At 45.8% G+C, this 26910-nt stretch overlaps 1 protein-coding gene across 1 annotated transcript in view; it reads right to left on the bottom strand.

Annotated features, from left to right (window-relative positions):
* The window catches only part of LOC149326383 (uncharacterized), a 101155-nt gene that overhangs the window by 14824 nt on the left and 59421 nt on the right, over positions 1 to 26910 (bottom strand). The window contains exons 3-4 of the mRNA XM_089564557.1: positions 25505 to 25591; positions 7820 to 7924 (exon numbers count right to left, since the gene is read on the bottom strand). Of these exons, the coding sequence (XP_089420683.1) occupies positions 7820 to 7924; positions 25505 to 25591 (192 nt within the window). The remainder of the gene's footprint in view (positions 1 to 7819; positions 7925 to 25504; positions 25592 to 26910) is intronic.

Raw genomic sequence — 26910 nt, 5'->3', positions numbered from 1 at the left:
GCCGCAACACAAATCATGTATCGCTCACGTACCCAACCAGGCACGCACCCTAGCATTGCAGGCTAAACTGCAGCGCATTCTGTGATGATCCTCCCCTTAAGATCTTGTGCACTGGCAGGCCCATCAATGAAAACATTATTTTTTATGTACCTGCGCAGAAAGAAGCCTCGAAACCTTGGGGGCAAAAGAAAGAGGATTTTAGATCCTATCCCACTGCAGTGGAGTTTTTCCGCAGCTATCAAAAATAAAAATAGGTTCTCATAGGTATCACAAATAAGAAAATACACCGCATTAGGCAACCCCAGATGAAACTGTAATTTTCACAGACAATTCCCTGAGCTATTATAGTATATAGGAACATGTCTTCTCATGGCTGACAGAAATATTGCAGTGCCTGGCACAGAACACATGCTCGATGCAAAACGCAAAAAAAAGCTGAGCAGCACAACCAAGGCGTATCAGCTAGACCATTGAAAACTGCTCTTATAATCCACAGTGGAAGCCTCACAATCACCACAAACATTAAAATCAAAAACTTTCTAGCTCGAATAAAAATTAATAAAGCAAACAAGACAGCATTAAAATCACGTCTTTTGTGCAGCCAAAAAAAATGCCGCACAGTGTATGCACAGCAAAATACATAAGTGAAATGGCTAGCAGAAAAAAAAAAAACACTTTCGTGATTAAAAAACGTAAACTGTTCACATAATGTTTGAATCGACAGTTTGATATTCTGCACTGCAGAATATCAAACCCAAGACAGAAGAGACAGCAATACCAAAAATAAAACGAATGCCACTACTTATCGGTGAAAAACAAATTATCAGCAAGAAAACATTGGCTCCTTCATCTGGAACCGATCAAGGTGAGCGAAAACTTCGTTATGCAAGCCAGGAATCTTTAGTAATAATCTGAGTCCAACGACGCGGCGCCCACGACACGGCTGATAAGAGCGCTGGTACCGCACCTACTCCAAGGGAAGGGAAAGGAGATGATTGGAGACCGCTTTTCCTCGCGTGACCTCTCCCTAGATTTACCCGCCCATGACAAGTTGCTCTGCGCCTCGCCGTTAGCTTTCCTAGGTCCACCCTAAACTCGCCGAGGCAGCAAACTTCGAAAACGGGAGCAGAAGCGGTGCGTGTGCGGACTTCAAGCCAGGCTCAAAGAGGCTTGGAGGCCGCGAAAACCGTCTTCTAATGGCCCTTTCTTCGACGTCCGAGCTTCTTTCCTGCAAGAGTGGCGCGAGCGGGAAAACCCGCAGTGCTGTTTTGAGACGCGCGCCCGCCATTCTTGCTGCCAGTACGTCGGAAAGCCTTCCTTAAGCAGCACTCGCATTTTCTTAGCCAGCGAAGCTGCTGTTTAATATCAGTTGCAATTTTAATAATTACGACACGACTGTTTGTGTCTCCCTGCCTTCCTTGAGCACAGGCGCGACTGCAGTATGCCAACGGTAGCGCCGCCTAAACAATGTGAAGCTATAATGAGGAACCCATCATGACGTACTTGAGGCGCTTTCCCTCTTTGTTACCAAACAACCATATGCAAACAGAAATAACTACACACATCTTCAAACATTATTTTGATGGGAATAAATGGCATGATCACCTGCGGGCTTTATTATTGGCCCGCCAGTGACTTGCCACCACTGCCGTTTAATTAATGCCTAGCCTGGACTTTAAATGATGTAATTCGTGCTGCGAAGCTGCTCTCCGCTTTAGAGATACTTATTGCAACCGGAATGCTTCGTACAACTGCACACGGCCAACCGATACTACTGAGTGACCTCACGTAGATACCGTGGCCGCCACGAGTTTTCGGCGCTTCAGCAGTAATAAGCTTGGTACCGTAAGGTACACACGGATAAAATACCAACACTTTGCTAAAAACACTAATGAGAGAAATTGAGAACACTCTCTCCAGTGGGCTTTAAATAATGACGGGTAATGCTGGTTAAAGCCGTCACCATTCTCTTCCTTATTTCTGATTGATGATGTTCGCTTTTGGCAATGTTAATGCGCAAAGGCAACCAAAACGTGAAAGCTTCATTTAGTTTTGAGAGCGCCTCGCTTGACGCCATAGTGACATTGCAACTGTTCGCACCACCGGAGCCATTCGGGACAACAGACCGGCGACAAATATAAGCGTGCGTAGGCCTCGCACACTCATTCAACCATCGAAAGAGAGTAAAAGAAATACGATCAGAGTAGATTTAATCGGCTTCCCTTACAGCCTTGGAACTCCGCGCAGGGCAAGAACGCCCGCAACCTGGCGTTAGCGCAACCTTGTCCGGGCGCAGCTGCGGTGCAGCATCGCAAAGAAAGCCCGCTTTTAGCAGCATGTAGATCGCGCAAAACAACCGCTACAGGGCACGCACACCGCATCGTCACCCCTTCCTCCACACGTGTTTCCGCGTGCCCTGTCCCTTTTGTAGTAGTGGCCTACAACGAAAGGATAGCTGCCAGTTGGGTACACAGCCAGGTGTCGACTACATTGGGGCATGGCGCATTGACTTGCCGCGTGGTGCTGCTTTCCGACTCGCGAGAACGCAGCTGCCGCGTCGCGGCAGCTGTGTATGTCCGTCACTTAATGCAAGGCCTAGCATTACCGCGGGCGGTGTTCTGCCACGTGCTCGCAGCAGTTTCTATGAGGAAAGAACAAGTTGGATTCCATGATACGTGTAAGATACTGTTGTTTGAAAATGTTGCATGTTGGGCCGCGAGTAGAGATGAACAATAAGCACGCGACTTCTGACTATTTAAGAGGTTCGAAGAGCTCAAATAATGAGCTCGTGGTGTGAAGTGAATCAATACGTGAGTGCTAATCTCAAACTAATCGACGTTTCGAATATTCCCACACCCCTAGCTACACGTATTATGCGATTAATTGTGTCAGTGTCTTCTTGTGCAAAGTACACCTATCAAACCAAGCTGCTCTCTTGGCTGCCGGAAACGTGGGCTAGCTCTTCATTCTGTTAGCAATTATCTACGTATAGAGTGGCTTTTCGGCTCAAGTCCCCGGCCACAAGCAGACTGCCCTTGACATCGCAGAGACAAGATCATGCCTGTCAAGGGCAGGGGTCGTTCGATCTCTCCGTCTCATTTTTCGAGCCCGCAGCGCCCGGTTCATCTGCCCATGGAATCGCTTAGCAAACCGCGCTGTAGTCGACAACATGCTCTTATTCATTGTGTATTTTTTTTTTCAAATAGCCATGACGACGAGGATCCCATCGAGGCCTGCGGAAATCACTGCGAGTTCAGTGCGTATCTCCTGGTCGGCGCTAAGGGAAAAAAATCCGCCTGTGATGAATGATATGGGGCGACATTGTCACGACGATCCATTTGACGGCTCCTCGAGGACTAGACTTCATACCATGAAAGGTTAGTGTCAATCATTTTTGCGCCGCCGCGGTGGCTCAGCGGTTATGGTGCTCGGCTGCTGACCCAAAAGACGCGGGTTCGATCCCGGTCGCGGCGGCTAGAATTTCTTTGGAGGAGAAATTCTAGAGGCCCGTGTGCTGTGCAATGTCAGTGCACGTTAAAGAACCCCAGGTGGTCGAAATTTCCGGAGCCCTCCACTACGGCGTCTCTCATAGCATTAGTCGCTTTGGGACGTTAAACCCCATAAACCAAACCAAACCAATCATTTTTGCTGTTCAAGAAGAAACCTGAACTAGATAAAGGCGTGGCATTCTTGAATTTCTTCGGACTCATGACCCCACAAGCTACAGCGTGGTTGAGCCCCTGACCACACCCAGTCTGCCGCCAAGCAAAAGCTTTGTCAAGGGACGGAAGTCAGTTGACACTCATCTGTTTCCTTAGCCCTACAAAATTTGTGGGAGCCAAATTTTACCACCATGGGTTGAAAGTGCCTATAACTGAGTTCGTTACCGAACTGCGTACGTTTTCTCAATCGCATTACCGGGGATTCGGGACAGCGCCCACCCAGTGCAGAAAAGCATAGCGACCTATCATTTTCTATTCAGCAGCCACTCGATCATTCTCTTTCGTGAGTCACCAATGGGGTCGAGGCGCTAATTTTGAACGTTGAAAGAAATTTGCCACATAGCGTAAGCCAGGGAAACTAGAAACACTTGTCCCCACATCCTGGTATTGGCGAAATCGCACCATTTTTAAATGAAGCCTTAAGAAATATGTTCGTCTAGTGCCTGCACAGAGCGGACATCCAAAGTTTTGATTCCGCACAAGGTAGTAATTTGACGTTTCAGAACACTGCTGAACGAGCCTTAACGATCAGAAACACCAAAAATAACGCAATGCTAGTGCACAACGCTGGAGGTGCTCTTTCTGACATGCACAACACAAATAACCTCTGCCAGAGGCGACTTTTTCTATGCGAGATTTATGGCAGCAAAGCTGACACTGGAGGTTCTTTTCCGAAGTTCTTCCTCGAACCAGAGTTGCGCAGATTCCATGCAAGTGCCTCAGCGTATTACCGCCGGGGGAAGGAAGGGAATTTTTAGCGTATATGCAAACAAAAGAGAAATAGAACAAGGGCAGTAGCGTACGGAAGTGCTGAGTACAGAGACGTGGCTCTAAACAGCGTCACCTGCTCGAAGTCAATACTGGTCAGTGTCTTGGTTGATGGAGTGTTGGATACGGCAGCAGCAGTGCCCATGTCATCAACGAGACTTTTTCTATATCACAACAACGAGTGATCTCTTTCCGCTCCTCGAACTACAAGCCACGCGCATTCGGCTGCGCACATAATGAGGAGGCCTTGTGCTGCCTGCATTACACCACATTGATGTTCAGCCCAACTCAGGGAAATGCCTTTCCTTTCCCTTTGCACGCAAATGAACAAAGTTGCTCGTCACTCCTCGGTCGGCAGTAGTTCGAATACTTTCGCTTTGACTGGAATGCTGTCTTCTAACAATCGTGAACAAACAAGAGCTAGAACAAACTACAACTTGGATAAAGAAGAAGCACGTGGTGTGATTGGCGCCGAAGGAGACGCCGAGAGGGCGAAGTCTTGAAAAAATAGCGTGGCTTCCTTTCAGAAAAGAGCAAGGCACCACATGAGACAGCAGAAGTGTCTCTAAAGGAAATACTCTTACAAGGTTCTTAAAGACGAGAAATGTACACTTTCTTCGTAACGCTTCTTTTGAAAAGAAATGAGAAAGAATGTGGTCTTTTGTCGTCAAACTAACCGCAAGAAGAGATTTTGCAACATCGGCAGTACCGGTCATCTAGGAAGACGAATATTCGCTTGCGTGATTATAATATACCAAAATATCTGCTTCTGGGAACGGACCTATACAAGCTACCTCATATGGATGAAATATCCGCCGGACTTCTGGAGGCCAGTAATTTCCGATGATTGAAGAAAAACCTAGAAGAAGACTGCACTTAGGCAGTCTTGGCGACGAACACTCGCTGTCAGTCGTCATAAATGGCGGTTCCCTGAAAGTTTTCTCCTTTCATGTTTTATGAACGTCTTAATTTTTCTAGACATTAATAAATACTACGTTGAAGGAACAGCGGGGTGTCGCATGTTACGAAAAGGAAGTCAAGAGCAGAGAATCCGGAAAACTTAAAAGCCGTTGTAAAGCTGCTGGCTCAAAGAGGCGTGACAGTGAAGGCTGAAAAGTGTACATTCTGTAAGGAAGACAACGAAAAATTCTAGAGAAGCGCATTTTTCAATTGGAAGACTTTTTCAAACACCATCTTTCGCTTATAGCAATACTGCCCTACTACAATGTATATAAGCGCAGATACCCCTTAGCAGACTCGTGGCATTCCGCTATTGTCCAAAACACACCCAACTTGTCTTCTGTGGCAGGCTGAACTACTCAGTGCGAGCACAGGGCAAATTTTACATGAAAAATTTTGCCATGTGTGACAACGTTAGACCACTCCTATGGTTATGTTCGTAACAGCACCTAACAATACTCCACAGTTGCTTCATAAATAAAAGTGGTGTCCAAGCAAGCTGGTCTTGTGTTGAACTACTTAGATCACAAACTCAGTGCAGCCCTTCGTGAGCTACGGAAAGGAAAATGACAGGTGTACTGTTAAGAGACAGGAAGAGGGCAGAGTGGGTCAGAGAACATCTTAGTTGAAATCAAGAGGAAGAAATGGGCGTGGGCAGGTCTTGTAGTACGAAAGGAAGGTAACCGATAGTCTTTAAGACTAACGGAATAGATTCCAAGCGATGGCAAGCGTAGCATGAGGCGACAGAAATTTAAGTGGGCGGATAACATTAAAAGCTTGCGGCGATAGGATGGCCGCAGGTAGTGCAATCTACAGTAGTGATCACAGAGGCTATCATAGCGGCATCAATACTAGCCATCATCATCATCATCGTCATCCTGACTACGCCCACTGAAAAAACAAGGAATTTCCCATATCTCTCCAATTAACATTGTCCTGTGCTAGGTGCGGCCATCCTACCCCCACAAACTTCTAATGTCATGCACCCACCTAAAGTACGGCCACCTCCTGCTACGCTTGCCATCTCTTGGAAGCCACTTCGTTAGTCTTAAGGACCATCGGTTACTTTGCCTTCGCACCACAAGACGTGCCCACACCCATTTCTTTCTCTTCATTTCAACTAGAATGTTCCCTGACCCACTCTGTCCTCTTCCTGCCTCTTAACTTTACATCGATCATTTTCCTCTCCGTATCTCGCCGAGTGCTCCTCTATTTAAGTTGAACCCTTTCCATTATCCTCCAAGTTTTTTCCCCATAGGAGAGTATCAGCAAGATATAGCTGGCATATGCATTTCTCTTGAGGAATGCTGGTAAACAGGCATTCATGGTCTGAGAGAACCTGCCAAATGCGTTCTACCCCATTCTTATTCTGCTAGTTATTTCGCTCTCATGAACCAGATCTGCGGTCAATATCTGCCCTATGTAGACGTATTCTCTTTCCACTTCCAGCCCCTCACTACCAAACGTAAACTGCTGTTCCTTTCCAAGACAGTTAAACATTAGTTTGGGTTTCTGCATATTAATTTTCAGACCTACCGTTCTGCTCTGCCTATCTAACTCATTGATAATGCTTTGCAGTTCATCTCCTGGTCGACTTAACAAGGCAGTGTCGTCTACGAATCGAAGATTACTAGACTATTCTCCATTAACTATTATCCCAAACTCTTCCTAATTGAATTCTCTGAATACCTCCTGTAAACAGGAGGTAAAGAGCTTTTCCTAGGTTGTCTCCTTGCCAGACACCCTTGCTTATGCTATTACTAGCCAATGAGAAACAACTTCGTTCGGTGCTCGAAGCCCTTACGTACTATGTAAAGTGTCTTCCTGCATTGCCAACTATGGCTGACCCACTTTACAGGCCAGTACTTACCTCTGGCGGAAGCAAGATGCCTTGTCTCTGCTGCCGCCCACTGGGTTTAACAGGTTATGGTGCGGCACATAGAACTGTGTCTAAGAAATAATTAACGTAGTTTTCTGAGTTCACGGTGCGCCTGTGAGGTCGTGTCTTCGTTCAGAAAAGCCCCGTGCATCCCAGCACAGAACGTACAGGGAGTGAAGTAAGAGAAAGGATTAATGAAAGAGGTAATACACTGCCAAAATTAGTGAACCAATCCGCTAGTATGAAGGAACGTCTGCATTAGATCTACCTTGTTTGAGTGCACTGCTGTGTACTACTCCTGCATCAGAGTGCCAGATAAAAATAAGCAAAAAAGCCAAGCCCAGAAAGCGCACCCCCTCTCTACATCAGAGTGCCAGATAAATATAAGCAAAAAGCCAACCCCAGAAAGCGCACACCGTCTCTGTCAAGGTGAAGCTGAATAGATAAATCTTGTGCGATTGAAGGTAGATTACACACCTTCGGCTCAGACCTTGGCTGGGGTTGCGCTTCAGACCCGTCCTGCTTGAAGAGCCTCCGAGCAGCGTGCTGGTGCAGTGTTGTCTTGGGCCGGGCTCCACCATGCGAGGCATTATCCCTGCAATGGTGTGAAGGCGTTCAGCGGCTGTGAGAACCTGGCCGCGAGTATAGCTGCCCTTCCTTCCCATAAATAGGCAGCATCCCTTACCCTACCGCCTTCCTCGCCTTCCTTGCTCATCTTGCCCTTTTTGGAACCCAGGTGCCAGAAAACAGGTCGCTTCTTCGTCAACTACGCCTTCGACAGCGCGCACCGCGGCCGTGCCAGTGCGGTGACATAACCTCTCGATTATGGGACTATGCAGATGGCAATTTTGGTATTCGTGGAAGCATGTGGCGAGTATCGAGGCTGGAGTCTCTGCCAAAAACATCCATTATTACACTGATGTTGAAAACTACAATTAGAAAGCACGCATCTCCTGCACATACGCTTTTAAAAGAGTAGCTTCAGGCACTTCGAAATAATTGCAGCACATGTCGGCTATCGGTTTCTTGTACTATAATCATTTCCACGTCCATTTCAGGATGTTTTGCGTGTTATCCCTTTGAAATTTTCAGAGCTGCCACTTCATGTGGAACAGTTAGTGGCTTCCTACATGCCATGATAATTGGAAAATTTTCATCATTTCAAATCAGTCTGCAAAAGTTCTTGGCGAAACAGAAGTCTCACTATTCTTATTCCCTGCTTGTGTAGAAGTATCCAGAGCCTTATATTAGGAACAGCCAGGCAAGAAAGTTAGCCGAAAATACCACAAATGCTTCCGAGTTTTACATCATGTTCTTGTGCCGAGTACATTAGAGATTACGCGAGGCCTATGAATCAGCTTGCACACCCAGAACACAACAGTACTCCTTAAATGGGAGAAACATGACAGTCAGCAGGAAAAAACAGATACTTCCGAATACGTCGTGAGGTAAACAAATATTGAGGGGGCGAGTATAAGTTGAAGGATAATAGTAGAACTGGTATATGAGTGACATCAGTAGGAAATGAGGATGCGTTAGTGTGCATTTGACACGCACTACAGAATGACTTCAGGCTTATTACCTTTTTAGCGAAAGCTGTTGTAGAAATCACTATACAATGCCAGTGCACAATTACGAACCGAAATGCGAGCGAACACAAAAAGGACTGAGGCCTGCGAAAAAATGAAAATTCGCGGATGCTCAAGACCCGGAGCAGTACAAAATGCGATAGCAAACGGTTAATCCACACCGATGACAATTACATTTTTTGGTTCAAGTCTCCCGCTGTTTTGTGTGATTGGCTCCATCTTTTTAAAAGGTGGGAAGCAGCGCAATAACACAAGAATGGGAAGATGAAAAATACAGACACGCGTTGTCCACGTTTCCTTCCTTTGTTTCCCACTTTTTAAAGGGATGCACCAACTGGGCCAAGAACAAGCCTTAATATAGATTTGCTGCACGCCTGATATAGATTTGCTGCACGCCTGCAGGATGGTGTTTCCTTCACGTCAGTAAAGAGGCGATGCATTCAAATTTTGGCCTGCAAGTGTAAGTGCTCGTCTGCTGCTTTTGGACTGACTTGCGCGCAGATGAAAGATGATGAAGACGACGGCTACGAAAGCACAACGCGAGGGACCGGCAGTTTAACATGCATGATGGTGGGTTTCGGCGATGGTGTACTGATGTAATACAGCGGCCAGCGAAGTTGATCTTTTCACGCTGCACAGGTTTCTGTTCCTTCCCCTCAAACGCCGACTTCAAACGCCAAGCAAAAAAAGAAATTGAAAAAAAAAAATACAGAAAATGGGGCGCTATGCTGGAAGGCCCGAGTTTGCTGAAACTCGGAATCTTCCCGAGTTCTGGCGACGCCCTCAGATGAGTGAACTAATGATAGCAAGACAAAATCCCACCCTCGTCACGCCTCCAGCCTCATTGGGTTATCTGGATATATTCCGTGCTTTATCATCACATCGGCGCCACCTCATGGGCTTCTTGGGCGGTCTACAAAGAACGGGTCACGTGAGCCAACCGCCGGTGCACTTTTCATTTGTGTGTCGCTCCACCAAGTGCATTGCGTGTGCATTTAGACAAACGAGGTTTGTTGAATTTTATAATGCACTTAGTACACCTTTATAAGCATTTTATAGTGTGCAAGATTTGGATTTAAAGCGCTTTAGAGTGATTCATGCATTATTAAATTTTGCTTTTTACCGCGAGGGAACGCTACCAACGCTACATCATGTGCAACTGTGAAGGCTACGGAAGTAGTCCGCAAAAAAATAAAACGTGGATCACTCCGCGCTGTTCTGTGGCCGTGTGGTCTAACGCGTCGCTCCGGAAAGTCGAGAGGCAATGGGAGTGAGTGGGTTCAAATCCCGCACGGTTAAATTTTTTTTTCGCACATTTTTTTTTCATCGCAAGTTCAATTTCGCGTGACTTGAATGAGAAAACTCGTTTTGTTCAGAATCGCTTGAATATTATGCCGTGTTCTGAAATGAACAGCATGCATCTGTTCATTTAATGCATACCGCATACACCATACACCATGCATACACCACCTCGATATGGCCTGTTTTCCCGTGTTAAGTGTTAAATTTTGAACATAGTGTTGATTCCCACCCTGACAGAAAATAGTACTGCCTCAAGAGTCAGCTTGGCTCGATTTCCCTGCTCTCCTATTAAAAGAGCAGAAGCTGCTCAGGCAGGATTTTCATGCAGCCAGGTAAAAATAGTTCCAAGCTGTGGGAGCGTCAAGTAAGAATGCAGAAAAAGTTCTACAACGCTAGGAAAAAATATTTCGAAAGAGCAAACAATAAATGAGACACGACAATAAAAAATGCTCACCCCCAGTGTTTGCGAGAAATGGTTTATTCTGGAAACAGTCAGTGGCATGGATCACAGTGCATACAATTTAAAGTACACGTGCAGTGGATGTACACCAACACACAATCAGTCAAGTGCTCCAAAACTGAAAAAAAAATGTGGAGCCATCAAACAACACTATTTGACAAAACGAAAACCTGACCAATGTACTAACATAGACGTGACTCGAAACAAATTCACCCTCAACTGAGCAAGAGCCAGCTTGAAATCATTCACACCTCCGAAAAATTAAGGACAAAACATACAGTACTGGCTACCTCAACACTGGCACTGCATAACATGTCAAAACGACCAGAGATTGACAGTAATGCAAGACAGCACCAAACCAGGAATCCCTTTTCAGGACATGAAGATCAGACACCCATACATACCATTCCCAACCCTCACACACAAAATGAGGCCAATGCCTAAGGGTTTGTGAGTGTTCGATCATTTTGGACAGCATAACTGAATAAATTTCTGTTCAGTTAGTCGAACGAATCAAACAGTATATGTTCAAAATTATTTTAAATGAATCCAATTTGCTTTCAAATTTTCAGATACTTTCCGAATAATTGACACAACGCTTCATTAAGCTCCACCGTATTTTTCTGCAAATAATCTTTCAAAAACAGCACACATTGACGACGTGTACCAGTATACCTATTCTAATTGGAAAAAGTACTATTTGCACTCCCTTACAAATTATACTTTCTTACAGGCACTATTAACATAACCACCTACACTACAAGTTACTGCCCGATTCAATTTGATGCAACGAATTGCAATGATGCAATGATCTGATGGAAATGTAACAATTTCCTCGGTAGATTGATCAACACACACACCCACATGCACACATATTTCACATTGCCACCCACACATGCACAAAGGTGATCACAGCAAGCCGATGAGTCCTCTCTCTTTCCTCGGTAGCATGTGTATTACACATCAATTCGAAATCAGACAAGTTCCTCGATGCCACTCAAGTCTTCATCACTGGAATCGATGCTCGACTCATCAGAGGAGGAGTTGCATCAGTCAGAAATGCTGAAGACAACCGGTTCAATTTCAGCGTCAACAATCATATCGCGTTGCCATGCTTCAGCCTCAACTTGCTCCACATGAACACAACAGTTTTGCCAGTTTTCCTGGCTTACAGACGCCAGTGCTTCCGGCAGGAGGTTTTCCACTTCAGCCAAAGTGAAACATTTATTGCGACTTGCGGTTATGAATATTGCATAAGGATGCAATCTGCCAAGTGACACAAATGCTACCGTTTAAAAACTCATTAAAATGCATGCGTGAAATAGCTGGAAAAGTCCCTGCAGCTATTACGTGCGCAAACATGAGGTAAAACAAAAAAATATCTACACTGTGTGTAAAACTGCTCAGTTACTGATAAACGGAAGCGGTTTTTGAGGTTTAACGCCCCAAAGAAACTCAAGCGATGAGGCATGCCATGGTGAAGGGCTGCTAATAACTTCACCCATATGGGGTTCCTTAATATCCACTGACACTGCACAGTACACGGACCACTATCACTAATAAATGGGCGAACATTCCATTAACGGTGACATGCATGAAAGCAAAAACAGAGCATTCTTACAACCATTGTGTTCAATATATAATGTGCCTTCCTCGTGAAATAGTTGGCCTTCGCCACGTCAGGGCTGGACTTCGAAGGAGCCTTTACGCCAATGTAGGTCCCGTCGACGCATCCCACGACGTCTGTGATGCCGCCGCGCAGAAGGAAACGCTCCTTAACATACGCACGCTCGGCCGCAGTCGTGGGGAAAGCGAGCCACCGCTTCTGCACAGCCGCGTCGATAAGCGCGTCGGAGACGTCCCTCACGCAGCGGCTCACAGTGCTTTGGTGGCGTCCAATAAAGCGGTCTGCGCCGACGCTCCCCTGGAAGCTCCCGATCGCGAACAACCGGAGGGCGCAGAGGACTTGCTCTTCGACCGAAAGCGAATGAGGCCCGGTACGCACTCTCCGCAGGCGTGGGTCGTCGCCTAACTCTTTACACAACCATCGTACCGATGTTTTGGAGAGGCGAAAATGTCGCTGAAATTCGTCCTCGGCCATGGCAGTAAACGGGTCCAGCCGGCCGTACTGACATTTGCCGTCAGAGGAAGCGATGAGCCAGGCTGCTGCTGCTGCCGCCATGACAGTCCCGAGATGAATTCGGGGCACTTCACCGTTCACGAGTTTAGCTCCGAGTTCACCTGTCAATCAAAACCATTGTACACGCCCCCGGCATGTCGTACATAAATTATAGGCGTACGCGCTATGGGTGGGCCACTCCCAACATCCCTGTCGGCTACAGGTATGCTGCGCGGCTGTGCTGATTGCTGACAGACATCGACGATGTTGACTATCGAAATATAACAGGCAAAACAGACGTCATCGCTGATTAATCTACGAAGGACACGCAACGTGGCGACAGCCGCCGATTTCTTCGCTCGCATACCAAGATTGCACAACACTATAGCCTGTTGCAACCACGTAAGACACAGCACAACGCTGACGGCGCGTCACACCTGCTTGCAAGGCGTCAAACACGGACCACGAACGACGAAATGGTGCTTGGAGCCCGTCCTACTCTAACAACATGGCATCACAGGTGTTTGGCTTGGTCGTGCTTTCATCGGTGATAAAGCTCAGCATCAATGTGTCAACCACATCCGGGATCGACAAACGGTCGCTGCTCTAGACCAAGTGCAATAAAGAGTTTGTAATTTACAGCACGCAAGCACTGCATACTTCACAACCGTAACACCTTTCTCTGTTATAAGTCCGATTCCATTATTGCAAACAGGATCCCTCATCTGCCCGAACGATATTATTGCGATGTCACTGCGGTATACAACGGCGATCGACGTTAGTGACAAAACCAGTCCGCAAAACCTTGAAGTGCGCGCCTTAAACAAATACTATGCAGATACGCGCGCCACCACCTTCACAGCTTTTAGTCAGCGTCTGATGACATAGGATGAGTTGTGTCGCTGGGTAGCACGCTCTTCGCATCCGCAGTGCACTAAAGAGGCGTCACACACAACAGGCATACGTAATGAATCATTGAATACAGCCAAACAGCAATTTTTTTCCCACACCTCATCACAGCCGCTCGCACGGCCAATTTCTACCGCTGAGATTCGCCAAGAGCGTACTAAACGCAATGGTTGGCCAAAGCGGGGTGCGGCAGCGGCCGTAGCAGCGGAGAACTCCACCTGAGGTCACTGCAGAGAGCAGCAGTGACGCGGAGGGGTGCAGTGCAGTTCAGTTTTTTGCTGTTGTGTATTATGCAAGCCAGAAGATGCATGACTGTTATATTTTGATATACGACACAATAAAATCTATTATCTCAATGGCCGAAAAATAGGACAGATTTAGCGTGTAGTAGTTGCTCAGTCTTTCCAGTCGAAGGCAGCGCTATCGGCGGCGTGTCAGCGCAGGAGCTCTCGTTTTCGGCACGGTGGGCTGCCGCTCTAATTCGTATGCAAGCCACGCTGCAAGCAATAGCCTCACTATCGCCACTAGCGGCAGAAAGTGTCAAATCTTTGTTAATTTCTAAAAGCTATGCTTTTCAACAACGCTTCATTGGATTCAGATTTTAAAATAAATTTGGAAATGTACAAAATGTTCATAATAATATCTGTTGCTTTTTAACGTATTCGAGAGAAGAGAAAGGGTTGATACAAGAGTGCCCCTAGTGCGCACTGTTCGTCTTCGTAAATGGAGAGACAGATAGAGCCTGAAAGAGAAGACACGCCTTTGACACGCCCGAAAAGGCGTGTCAAAAAGCCAGCGGCGAGTGTGCAGATAGATAGCAGAGAAGTCACGATTTCGCGATTGCTGACATGGCGCTGATAACTTCAGGTAGCGCTGCGGCCTGGTATTGCGCAGTGTATGGTGCTTGAAGTGTGTAACAGGCGCGCAGGGTGCGCTTGTATCGTCTTTACGAGGCTTTATCTCTACATTTTATTATCCGCTGCCTGCGCACGTTCCGCGCTATCTTCGTTCACTGACTGCCGTCATCGCAAACTCGGATGAAACTCGGGCGAGCGCCGAACTCGGGCCTTCCGGCATAGCGCCCATGGATACGAGTTCCGAAAAAGCGCGAATGGAAGGTGGGAAAGAATGTTGAAGCCAATAGTTCCTGAGAAATGATAGGAGGTGCAGGGCATAAGGTAAAAGGAGAACGACATATAAACCAGGTGAAAAACGGAAAGGAGGAGGATAAGAAGAAGTGACTAAGGAAACGATCGGGCGGGGTGGAGGGTTAGGGTAATAGACACGATAAAGTGTTGCCATGAAGAACTGAGCCATACTCTGACCACGTGCTAGAGCGCCTTAGAGAATGTCACTATTACAGGAATGTGCCTGAGAGCTACGAGGTTTCCTCTAACATGTTGATCCGTGATGGTTGTAAGGGTTTAAATTTGTGGATTAGGAATGCCTCTCTCTATCTTCTATCCCTTGCATATTCGAAGCCTGAGTGAAGAATGAAGAGTTTATGTACATCGAAGTTATCACCCGTTGATTAAAATGCTGTGAAGCTGCCTTCTCTACATTCTTTGCTGCGTCAGCTCGGTTGTATTTTATTCTGTGGCTCACTGATGGCCCGGTTTCTCCGATGTCTTGTTTCTGACGAGTGGAGCATCGAAGCATGCACACAAAAAACGACGCGCAGTCAAAGCGAGTATTAATATCGAAGCTGAAGTCGCTTGCCGTGCTTTTAGCAGTAGTGTCGCTCTTTAAAGCCATGCGGGTCTTGATTCTAGGTCGAGAGCATGAGCACACTGTCGACGAGGGTTTCTTGTCGAACCTAGCGTGTCCTAGTGTATCTTTCAGGTTTGTGTTCCACTTGCATGCTACTCTTGGTGCGTCGGGTAATACTTTCTCTAGACGACCGTTGTTAGTGTGGTATTTCCGCAGAATATTCTTTATTTTCGGAAGGGCGTTCGAGTATTTCGTTATAAGCGCGGCAGGCCACCGACTCTTAACTCCTGTCCGTTTTTTAAGTACATCGTATCGTTTTAGAACGGTTGCTTGTTGAAAAGCATTATTAGGGGAGTTCCGGGGTGTTTTTAGTGAGTAGAGGTGTCTCAAATAGTCACCGCCATGGGTACACATTCTTCTTGGGAGCTTTTCCAGTACTGTAAATATGACTTCCTTGCAATGTATTGGATGATATCCAGGGAGATCTGAGTATTCCCACACGGCCATTGATGTCCGACGGATGTACAGCAGTTATCCCGATTCGGAGTTTCGGATGTGCGTCGGAAATCCGATTTTTTGCCCAAAGCCAAACCCCGAACGTCCGTTGGACCATCCGATGCAAAACCGCGAATTATGTGCAGTTTATACGAGGGACCTCCGAACGCGGACACACGGACACTTCTCAGAACATCGCAGGGTAGTGTGCATATCCAGGCTGTACAAGCGGTTTACGCACGGCTTTTGTCGCAGGACGTCGGCAGGCGACTGTGAGGAGAAAAATAACTAGCACTAGGTGGAACGAAAAATCATTTATTGCACGAGAAAGCTGCTTCTGAAGCGACAAACACGACACACAATGTACACTTATGGCAAATTACATAATCACAGCAAAGACAGCCGCGGTGGTCTGTCTTAGTACAGAGTTGAGCACGTTTGTCTAGAACTCTCGAGCGGTGGCATGTAGAGTGATTTAAGTGAAATTTACGGAGCATAAGGGTGAAGTGATTGTTCCTGCGCGTGGTTGAATTCCTATGAGTCTGCAGTCAAGCGCGTATATTATTTCTGAAATTCAGCTCCTATTCTGACAATTCCCTTTATTTTCTCCACAGAGCACCGTCGGAGCGCTCCAGAGAACTGTGCTCACCTTTCGCGCATTCCATATGAGTTACGCTGTTGAGGCTAGGTGCATGGACATCAGACGACACGACACAGGGAAACTTTTTCTAACTTTGTTTTTTTTTTTCAATTACAAGTACCACTTGACGGCACCATGCTGCATTTTCACACATTTGCTTCCCTTAAGTAATCACTTTCGCAAGAAATGCCCTCCTCGGCCCTACTTCAGAGTACAGCAAGGCCTAACGGCAAATTACTTCTTTCTCTTGCTGTCGAACATTCTTTGCCGAAATTAAATGTCACCTCTAGATGCGCGAGATACTCATTGGTCGACTTCAAGAGCCACACTATCGGCGAAGAGCGCTTGGCGATGAAAAAAAAAAGCTGAAAATCTAGCGCACGAGCACACATCCACAAGAACGCCAGCCATATTTGTTATTTACTTCAACGCGGCTCGCTACCAGCTTTGGCTAGTTTTGGCTTATTGGTGACGCCACCGTTGCTCTCTTATTCTTTTATGCCGGCCTTTCTTTCACTATCAGGAAAAAAATAAAAAGTTTAAAACAGTGCTTTTAAAGCGTTTACAATTATAGTTTAACGGTGGTAACCACTGGAAGGCAATTTATGTTCACTTGAAAGCAATACGCGATACAAGATTCAAGTCATGTGTAGCGAAAATACGATAAAAGGAAACAAACATGCTAGACTAGAATTAAAGCGCTTTAGAGTACCAGGGCACTGCTCCAAAATAAATCATTCGCGTTGTTCGAGGCTCGTTTTTTGTTTATTGCGTGAGTTCACCTATTGGTATACATTAAGGCTCGATGCTGAGACGCATATGTCCACATGCGCACATCTTGCGGGTGGTTTGTGTGGCATCTATGTCTGCGTAGATGTCAGTCGCGCGCAACACGAAGTCCAGAGTAAGCTGCCAAGAAGCTAAGCATGCTTCCATGGCTGGAGTGGGGCAGAAAGGGCATGTCAGTGGAGGGGTCTGTGATGTTTAGGATGCAGCACAGCGCCCACTTGAATTCTGAGTGCAGCCTCCACCCAGTGAGTTACACTACCGGGAACGTTATGTCCACGTGGTCGATTTATTGAACGCGTGTAGCGGCGCAGGGTTTCTCTTTTAGAAGGTCTGTGTCTCCATATAAAATGTGGCTCGCTTACACGGAAACAAGTCTTCTGATTAACAAGCAGCGCCACTGCAGACGTTGGTTGGCCTCAAATAAAGGTGTCACATACCCACTACGGGGGAGTGGCCAAGACAAAGGTGGTGAGCTGCTGGAAACAGGGGTGTTTATAGAGGGGGAAGAGGAGTACTTGTAGGGTATTGGCTGATATATTGGAGGACGCAACGACAGGGGACCTGCCGAATGCAAACAGAGCGTGGCGTTTGTGTTCAAGCGACTGTGCTAAAGAATGCAATGCAGACACCATACTATGTACTGCTCCTGCAGCTTACAGTTAGATCAGTTTTTCGACTGTATATTAGAGGTGCAAAGCACAAGTAATAGACTAGATGCCGCCGAGCTAATTGGAGCTTCTAATAATGGGAGTACTGATAGGGAAGTTCTGTCTAACCCTCCCCGCCTCCTCCAGCAACCAGACACAAAATATACTGGTTTACTGCCGACTGGAAAAATGATTTTTCTATTCTGCCCGTATTTCAAAATCAGTGCAAAGAAAGACGCCCCTCGTAAGCCCACTAAAAATCGGGGATTCGGATAGTTTTCGGATCTGATTCGTCCTTCCTTCGGATGTATGGATTCGGAGTCGGACATACGGACCTTAATCGGACGTGCGTGCGACAATCTTGGCCATCTGGGTTGCTGTTGGTCTGTAGGCTTTTTTTAGTGTGCGGTTTCAAACAGGCTATTTTCTAACCGGACGCCAGTGTCGGGAAACTTGACTTGCGTTTAAGGGTAGAGGAAGGTAAAGGTAATGCTAAAGCGGAATCAATTAAGTTCTGACACGAAGGCTTTTAGAGACTCAGACCCTTGTTACCATATCATATAAACGTCGTCTATATAACACATTTACATGAGCGGTTTTTCGAAAAATGAATTTAGAAGTTTAGACTCCAGTAACCTCATAAAAATCTGCATAAGTCGTTGCGAAGGGAGTATCCATACTTGTTCCATATACTTGGAGGTAATAAAAAGATTCTAACTCAAAATAGTGGAGCGTGCGTACCAACTGAAGTAGCACGGTAAATACTACAGTTTTATGCGGCTATGGATTTTGAGTTAGAGCGATCGAGAGCACGTTGATCCCTTTAATTACGGGAATATTTGTGTACAAAGCAACGGCGTCAAGTGTAATCAGTATGCTATCCGCTTGGACAATGGTTACATCATTAAGCGACTACATTATTCGAAGAAATTGCGAAATGCCTGCATGACTGCTGAGGGTTCCACTGAGTAATATGCTTTCTCGTAATCAATGAAGGCTATATGTAGGGTTTGGTTATATTCTTTACATTTCCCTATCAGCTGAATGATATTGTGAACATGGTCAACGAAGTAGAAGATGGGCGAAAACTCGTCTGGTCGGGGTAAATCGTCATATCGCGAAAATTTAAAAGCAGAGGATTGTCGAGTATCTTTTATGAAAGCCTGCCTGATCATTCGGTCGATTGAAAGCGGTTACCTCAGTAAATAGTTTGAAGGCAATGGACAGTAAGCCAATCAGTAAATAATTTTCCAGGTACTTGACGTTTCCTTTCTAATAGATTCCGATAATGTTAGCGCTCTTCGAAGAATCCGGTATGATCGAGGTCATAAGATATTGCCCATAGAGGGCGGCTACATTTTCTAGCACAATCTTTCTCTCATCTGTCAACAGATTTGCTTGTACCTGATCCTCAAGAGCTGCGTTTCTACTGTGCAGACCTCCTGAAGCAGAGGAGGTCAATCAAAGCGTACAAGCATGATAGGACATGGATGCTCGGTTCGCTGGAACAAACATCAGCTGGCTGGCTAGTGAGGAAACGCAGAAATCAGCTATTTTCCTTGAACCTGCACCTAGCAATCTTTGTCCATGACCTTATTTAAATAAGAGAAGCCTAAATCAAGCCATTTCCAAATTTAATGAAGATAGCAGAATATTCTGACGAGTCCTCTTTCTTTGCTTGTTCGTTTCGACTTTTCGCTACGAGAGGCTCTCAAAAATGAGGGAAAAAGGATCTATAGTGGCCATGTGGCAGCGCCGTGAGTGTGGGCGAGCACCTGGTGTGCGCTTGGATGTTTGTTCCAGGATAAGTATTTGGGTGGAGGAGAAAAATATTCACGAGTACCTGGGATCTCTATCTACCAATCATGCTCATTGGTACTAAGAACTCCGTTTCGAAATAGTGTTCCAATACTACCACAATGAGGCAACCGGAACGATAGGATTTATTCGTAGTTCAGCGTCCGTAAATCTACCGCGGATGCCCAGAGGTTTCCTAGTCTGATAGATTGCTGCGGCACCCTTGAAATATTTTATATTTTATGGGAATGGATGACGGTACTCCTTGCTATATGTCATTTCTTCTATTTTTTATCAAACATGACATAAGTTGCCTAATAGCAAAACGAAAATCAAGAAAAAAAATATTGTCGCACAAAATACAGACGAACGGCCATGAGAACAAGAAGACCACTAACAAAATTGGTGACCGAAATAAACATGATTCTATTTGATAGGATTGAGCGCAAAAATGTGTGACGGGCAATTAAAATCAGATTATCACTGGAATTGAAAAAATGTATTAGTTTCTTGAGATAAATGAAATGAGTCATGTTTTTTCTTAAAAAATACTAGTTACTTTCTACGTGGCGCTCTCGTTTTAATTTTAAAGTTTAAAGAAAGCTGCTAATGATAAGTACAGCTACCTTTATGTCGTTGATCAGGATAGGGTAAAAAGATTGGCTCTTCTGAGATGCCGCTGCACGTCAATGCCGAAGCTTAATGGTACCTGGTCCAGAGTAGCACAGGCGCAGCACGAGGCGCCAGCCCGATATGAATGAGTGCTCCTAAGCAGCGTATCCAGTACAACATTTCCAGTAAGAATAGCCAACTCATCCAAAATGTCACGCTTCCGAGACGTCTCATTAAAAGATAGAAGTAAACCCTGCAGCTCGAGGCTCCTCGCGTTGTTTTGCGCAGCAATGCGTCCAAACAAGGCATGAGTGTTTCATCTGCCGGTCACCTAGGCACGCCACAGAAAGCTGCCCGTCTGACGTCGACGTGCTTAAGAAGAAACGCTGGCTGGCGAAATCCGGCAAATGTTTCAAGTGCACATTTAAACGTTAAGAACCGAAAGGCTCCCACCGTAATGAATGGTGTTTGCTGAGTGAAACCACGTGCAGCCATACCTACACCCTCAACCAAAGCTGCACCGCAACAAGTGATATGCAAATATTCTCTCTGAGCAAGTGCTGAAAGAAGTCTTCGAGACCTTGTGCGAGTAGCGGCAGATTGCGGAAGCCTTGTTAGCCTGCCGTATTATGTGCTTCCGACATCGGGCAACTGCTTACGCTTTTGACACAGAAATGAGATTCCTCAAGAGACCAGTATCTACAGTGGTTAACAAATAGGACGAATTTTTCTTTAACTACGAAGTTTCTGAGAAAGCTGTATAGCTTTCCTTTGTAGCCGTATGGCTGCGCTCGGGTGGATGACAATGAGTAATTACTCCCTTATTACAAATCTACTCCACTTTGGGGGATTCCCCTAAACATTTGACCAAATAGATATATTACTTTCTTGAACTTAACTTTTCGTCTGCGGACTAAAATGTGCACATGGCGTTGGTGAGACGACAAAACTGAACTTTTTAAACAGCCACAACCAGTGTTCATCATCATATTAAAGACAATTTGTTCCCTCATCCAGTTTATCGAAGGGCTGCTTTCTACGCTGCGTGAAGGTGGCAGCTATTATGTTTTTAATACTAAATTAAGCAACAATTTAAATAATGCCTTTTAACAATAACTCCATGCGCCAGTTTTTTGCATGCAACCCGTTTCCATCGATCACTGCTTGACACCGCAGAATCACGGCGTCCAGGAAATCTGTCAGCGAGCGTGTAGTTCATGTTCGTCGACTTTTAAAGCAGTTTCTCGACATTCTGCTAGGCGCCCCTGGCTTTTTTATCCTTCGAACGATGTGCAATTTTTTTCCAAAGACATTGAACTTAAATAATCAAGTAGACCAGCTTGGGCACAGCATAAATTTCACCGTTCATTTCTTCATCCAATTTTTAAGCGTAGAGGAGTACTTCGTGTCGTAATTCTGTTGAAACACATATCCAAATCCCAGATTCTCACCAGCTTATGGAAGCAAATATTTTCAAGAATGCCTGATCAATCTTTTCGCGCATGGCACCTTGAATTCAGTGAAGGAGACAAACTCCGCGCGTAGAGAATCAGCTCCTTGCCGTTAGGTTCTCTTGTGTGTGGTTTAAAGTGCGAATTTTAAAAACGATATTCATACAAGTTGAGTTTCAGGCAATATATACGATGATTCCTATCATTTCTGCGCAACAGTCACTTCGTTCGTCTAAAGAAATCACTCTTTTTATTAATCTATCAAAGCTAGGTGCTCCTTCACCTTCATCACCCTGAAACCTATTATTTTCAAAGATGTGCGGGGTTCGAGCGGATATCCTATTGTTTAGTTCAGCACAATGAAACAGGACGCCTCGCAGTTCATGGAGTAGCTGTAGAGCCGAATAACGTAAGCCTCGCGCGAAACATGTCTTTCTCGACAGCTTCGTTGGTCGTTCTGGGATGTCTCCTGCGAAGATCGAAAAATCAAACCTCCTCTAAACCTATCCTGCAAGAAAACATGAGAAGGATGGAGTGCCCTACTCTTAGGTTCAGCGAGAGCTGGTGGCATTCCATACCAAAGTTGTGGCCGCGGATCATTGCCATTTCAACAGTCTAGATGACGTAATGCTAACCTCACACTAAGCCTCCTGCTAGTAAAAAGATCAAGTAATATATGGAACCGCAGAATATGTCAGCTGAAAATGAGCGCAAGTTAATAACTTACTAAAGACGAAAAATGGACGCAACGGGAAGCACCGATGAAAAGGACAAAAATAAAGAACAGACTGAAGGCGAAGTTCCTCCCTCTTCCTCAACAACTGCTGGCGGAAGAAGAGGGCACTATAGCATCATAATATGTTCAGAAATAGCGTATAGGCATTTTATATTCGTGATGTTTTCAATTTACACAAGAAAATTGAAAATGGTGCACGTTATTGTTCACTACTGTACTTCGCGAGGAATTACACAACCACCACTGGCACAGCGACGACTGCATGCTCGCGATGTTAGGCCTCAGTGACAGGAATAAAAGTTTCCGCAAAGACAATCCACTGCTTCAACTTGAGATAACTACGCTGCCGTCTCAGTAAAAGCGGCTTTTCCGCATCTGGGACACTCAGCACGTTCTTCCAAAGCAAACAAGAGCGCTTGTTGCTCAAACAAGGCCGCATCTGGGAAGAGACCACAGCTCCTACATGGAATAGATTAAAAGCGAGAAGAGTGTACACTTTAGAATAGAAGCAGCACAGCTGGAGTTCTCACGCGACAAAAGCGAGATGACAGTTCCTCCGCGAAACTTGCTTGTCAGGCCGCAGAGGATATGCAAATCAAGTGCAGCTCCAAGGCTGTCGAGTATCTGGGCTAGTCACGGAAAGTAAGGCGCTCCAGAAGGAGCGAGATGCGATAGCGCGCCCACGTTAGCGGTAAACAACTTGAAGGAGCTCGGAGACGAGTTTAACAGATAAAAGGCCAGTTTCAAGGCTGCAAGCACAGCATTGAAAAGACAGTGTGCAAAACCTGTTTTGGAAATGTAGTGCTATTATCGATGACAGTGAGAGCAAGGATGAGAACTAGAGCGAGGATTACAGCTGCTTTGGCCATTTCAACGCCACTCAGCTCAGAGCCCGGAGCGTGTTGAACACTTGCGCCTGCCGCTGCATCAGATGAAGGAAGAAGCTGGCTCGAAGCGAACGCAGATGGAAGGAAATGTCCTCTTAGCAGCCTTGCATTTAAGGACTTCGACGCAAGTTGCCTGCCTTGCTTTCCAGCTTTCACTATGCGAAGCCTTCTGGGACTACCGTCTAAAAGTGTCAGGTGTTTGAGATCATTGCAAACCTTTAGCTCACTTTCGATTTCGGCTATTTGCACTTTCCAACATGCGATTTCTAGACACTATTACCTATCGGCGTTTCTAGGGTGGATATTCATGTAACATTCCCAAATTCATAAAATTCTTGGCAAACAGTTTTGCTTCAAGTTAGGTACATTGTGTAAGCTCTTTTCTGCAATGTTATAGACAGCAACCACTGACCACAAAGAAGAACTATTTAGCAGCGAGCAGCGTGGATTTTACATTTGACCGAAACTGATATAGATGCTGTGTTTATGACAAGCATGTCGACTCAGGTAGGAATAGTGAGGTGTAATATGGGTAACATCTGATATGTGTAAGAAAGTGGGTTCCAAATTAAGGAACAGAAGTTCTTGTCTAAAGGAAGCCGCCTGCAAATGTGCAGCTGCGAGAGCTGTGGAGCCAGAGTATCTTGGCTGCGACCGGAGAGCAACAGTGCTCGTAGAAACATTGCCTGTTTCCCACAAGGAACATATACAAGCAAGCTTTCAGGGCGCACCACACTGAGCTGTAAACTTTGCTCCGCCGCTAGGAGAGAAGTTCTGTTCACGTCAGTGCGCCTTCACCCCAATTCTAGCTGGCCGCAAAAACCTGTTCAAATTATCCCAACGCTGCGAATACCTGGGCCGACTTGCACGAAACAAAGAAGACCGTCTTATTTCCAGTCTAATCTTATTCGCGGTATAAAAGCTCTCTCGGTTTTGAAGAAAGGAAAGGCGCATAGCTGTTTATTTTGTCAGTGGACACCTCAAATGCACCATGAACTCCGACTGAAAGTTCGGTAACTGAATGGTTTAGTCGGCGTTCGTGCTCACTTCAGGCACTCACCGACAATGTAAACCAGAAATGGGCATTTTCTTTTCTCAAAACCGAGAGAGGTTTTAGACCTCGTGTAAGATTAGACTGGAAATACGAGGTTCTTATTTGCCTTGTGCTAGCCACCCCTGTTGAACTTTAACACATTGAGCGCTGTCGGCATCACGGATCCAGCTAGAAAACAGGGTCTTGCTGCCAAGGCAAAAGAAAACAGCTCTTACCCATTGTGGTATAACGAAGCCTCTGGATGCCTCGGTTGAGTCGCAGACTGCATGTTGGATGTGCCAGGAAACTGCAGTTCTGGCCCGCTGGCCTCTGCATGCGAAGACAAGACGTACGATAGCAACCAATACAACTTCACGAGAAACACCTCAAAAGAGAACGAAGGGCAAGAAGAGATCTTGTTAGGCTACGAGGTAATTTTGAATGCGGAACTTCAAAAACATCACTGAGACGCATATAAATGAATGGCACATTACACACATTACAGCATAATAAATGTAGGAAAGGTAACCATACATGAACCCTTCCGCTGCGCACCACTGGCACGTATTCAGTTTAGACAATGATGATATTGTCAAAATACGCCTCTAAGAACGTGTTTCCGAGAAATTGTTATAGATGCTTCAGTTTCTCTGTGATTTTATGAGACATCATTAAGAGTATGAAGGGCTGGGTGCAATATGCATACAAAAGAAACTGACCGCAAACGAAACCCGCCTTTCAAACGCTTCATTCTCTTTGTGCGCTCTAAACACCGAGTGCCTGTAAGAAGTAGTGAGTGTCTTTTAGGGCCCAAGTGCCTATACAGCACTGCTTCTCTTCTGAAAAGAGGCAAAATAAGTAGCCATCTAGCCCACTCTACGCGTCGACTGCCCCACTGCAGGAACTCAGGCGTGATGACCCCCGTTAATAGGTCATAGCGCTAACACTCTCTCCTCCAAGCGGTAGCCACATCGCCAGCAATCGAGGAAGAGTACTTACCGCTCTCCCAGTTCTCTGTGGTCACTGTGTCCTTGCTGCCGTCATGTGCCACGATCCGCTTCATCACTGGCTCATCTGAATCGGAGGCTGCGCAGTGCAGACATCCAATATGTGAGGCGGACACACTCCACCAGCGGCAGAGCGTGCACTCTTTCAAGTAATACTATCAACTCTGTCAGCACTTGATCATCATTATGTTCTATTTTCACCGAAAGTAACCAACAAAAGTGGTTTGTTGCTGACGCGTGTAGTGAGGCGCTTAAAGCGCCCCTTAAGCTCTAAATCTGAGGTAAGTAGAATTCTTGTCCCTACCTTTACAGACATTTTGGTTTTCAGCAGTGATTTGGGAGGTCTATTATAGGGCGGAAAAGCGAACCCGCTTGCTTGGTTACTTTTGGCAAAGATGGTACATGTTTGTTATTGTACTAAACTTTAGTGCGCAGATGTATCATTCCGAAGAGCATTCCATGTCTTTTCATTGAGATCAAGAGATAGCTATAAGAAATGCGGAGGAGGCCTGAATGCATGGAAGCCTTTAAAATAGGCCTCACATGGCCTTTACTTTCAAAACTACTCATCAAAAACCGTTAGTGCACCAAGCAGCAGGCTGAATTTTATTTGCATAAGTTATATCGAACAATTCAAATGAGTTCTTTGAAACAATTAATTAGGCACAATTCCGCTGCTCAGGAGTAGCAGCGAAAGGTGGCGGAAGAGGGCAGCCGGCCGTTTGGGGCAGAGAAGCCACACAGAGCCTCTTAACATTTTTTAAAGAACAAGTTCTGTGCATGTTTCTCCGTCATCATCAGCCTCACTACGCCCAGCACAGGACAAAGGCCTCCTCCGTATCTCTACAAATCACACTGTCCTGTGCCAGCTGCAGCCACTATATCCCCGCAAACTTCTTAACCTCATGCGCCAACCTTTCTGCCACCCTTGCTACACTTAGCTTCTCTTGCTTTTCATCCTGTTGCCCTTAATGGCCATCGATTCTTTGCCTCCGTATTACATGCGCTTCCTAAGCCCAATTCTTCTAAGTTCACTTCCCCACTCTGCCCATTTCATTTCGCTTTTCGTTACAAACAATCTAGCGGCACAGAAGAACTCGAAAAACACTAAACAGAGGACTGGCGCTAATTTGGTCTAATTTAGTGCAGTTGATTGCAACAAACGAGCAATCCAGTGTGAGACAACAAGGACACGAGAAAACACTGAGCAAATTCGCACTGTTTTGGTCTGGGCTAGCTCGCTCATTGCAAATGTAGCAAGGGGGTTTATTTGGAGAACCTGGTGAACGTGGTCACTGAGCGCAGCCGTCCAGACTCTGCTCCGCTGACTCTGCCTCGACCTCCTCGTCTTCAACTAGTCGCAGAGGTCTGCTGCGGGTCATCTTCTTCATCACAATC

The sequence above is a fragment of the Amblyomma mixtum genome, chromosome 10 (genome assembly GCF_055824585.1).
Source record: "Amblyomma mixtum isolate Tamu chromosome 10, ASM5582458v1, whole genome shotgun sequence".
NCBI classification, from domain to species: domain Eukaryota; kingdom Metazoa; phylum Arthropoda; class Arachnida; order Ixodida; family Ixodidae; genus Amblyomma; species Amblyomma mixtum.
The sequence above is the reverse complement of the archived record's forward strand: the minus strand, read 5'-3'. Positions and strand labels throughout refer to the sequence as shown.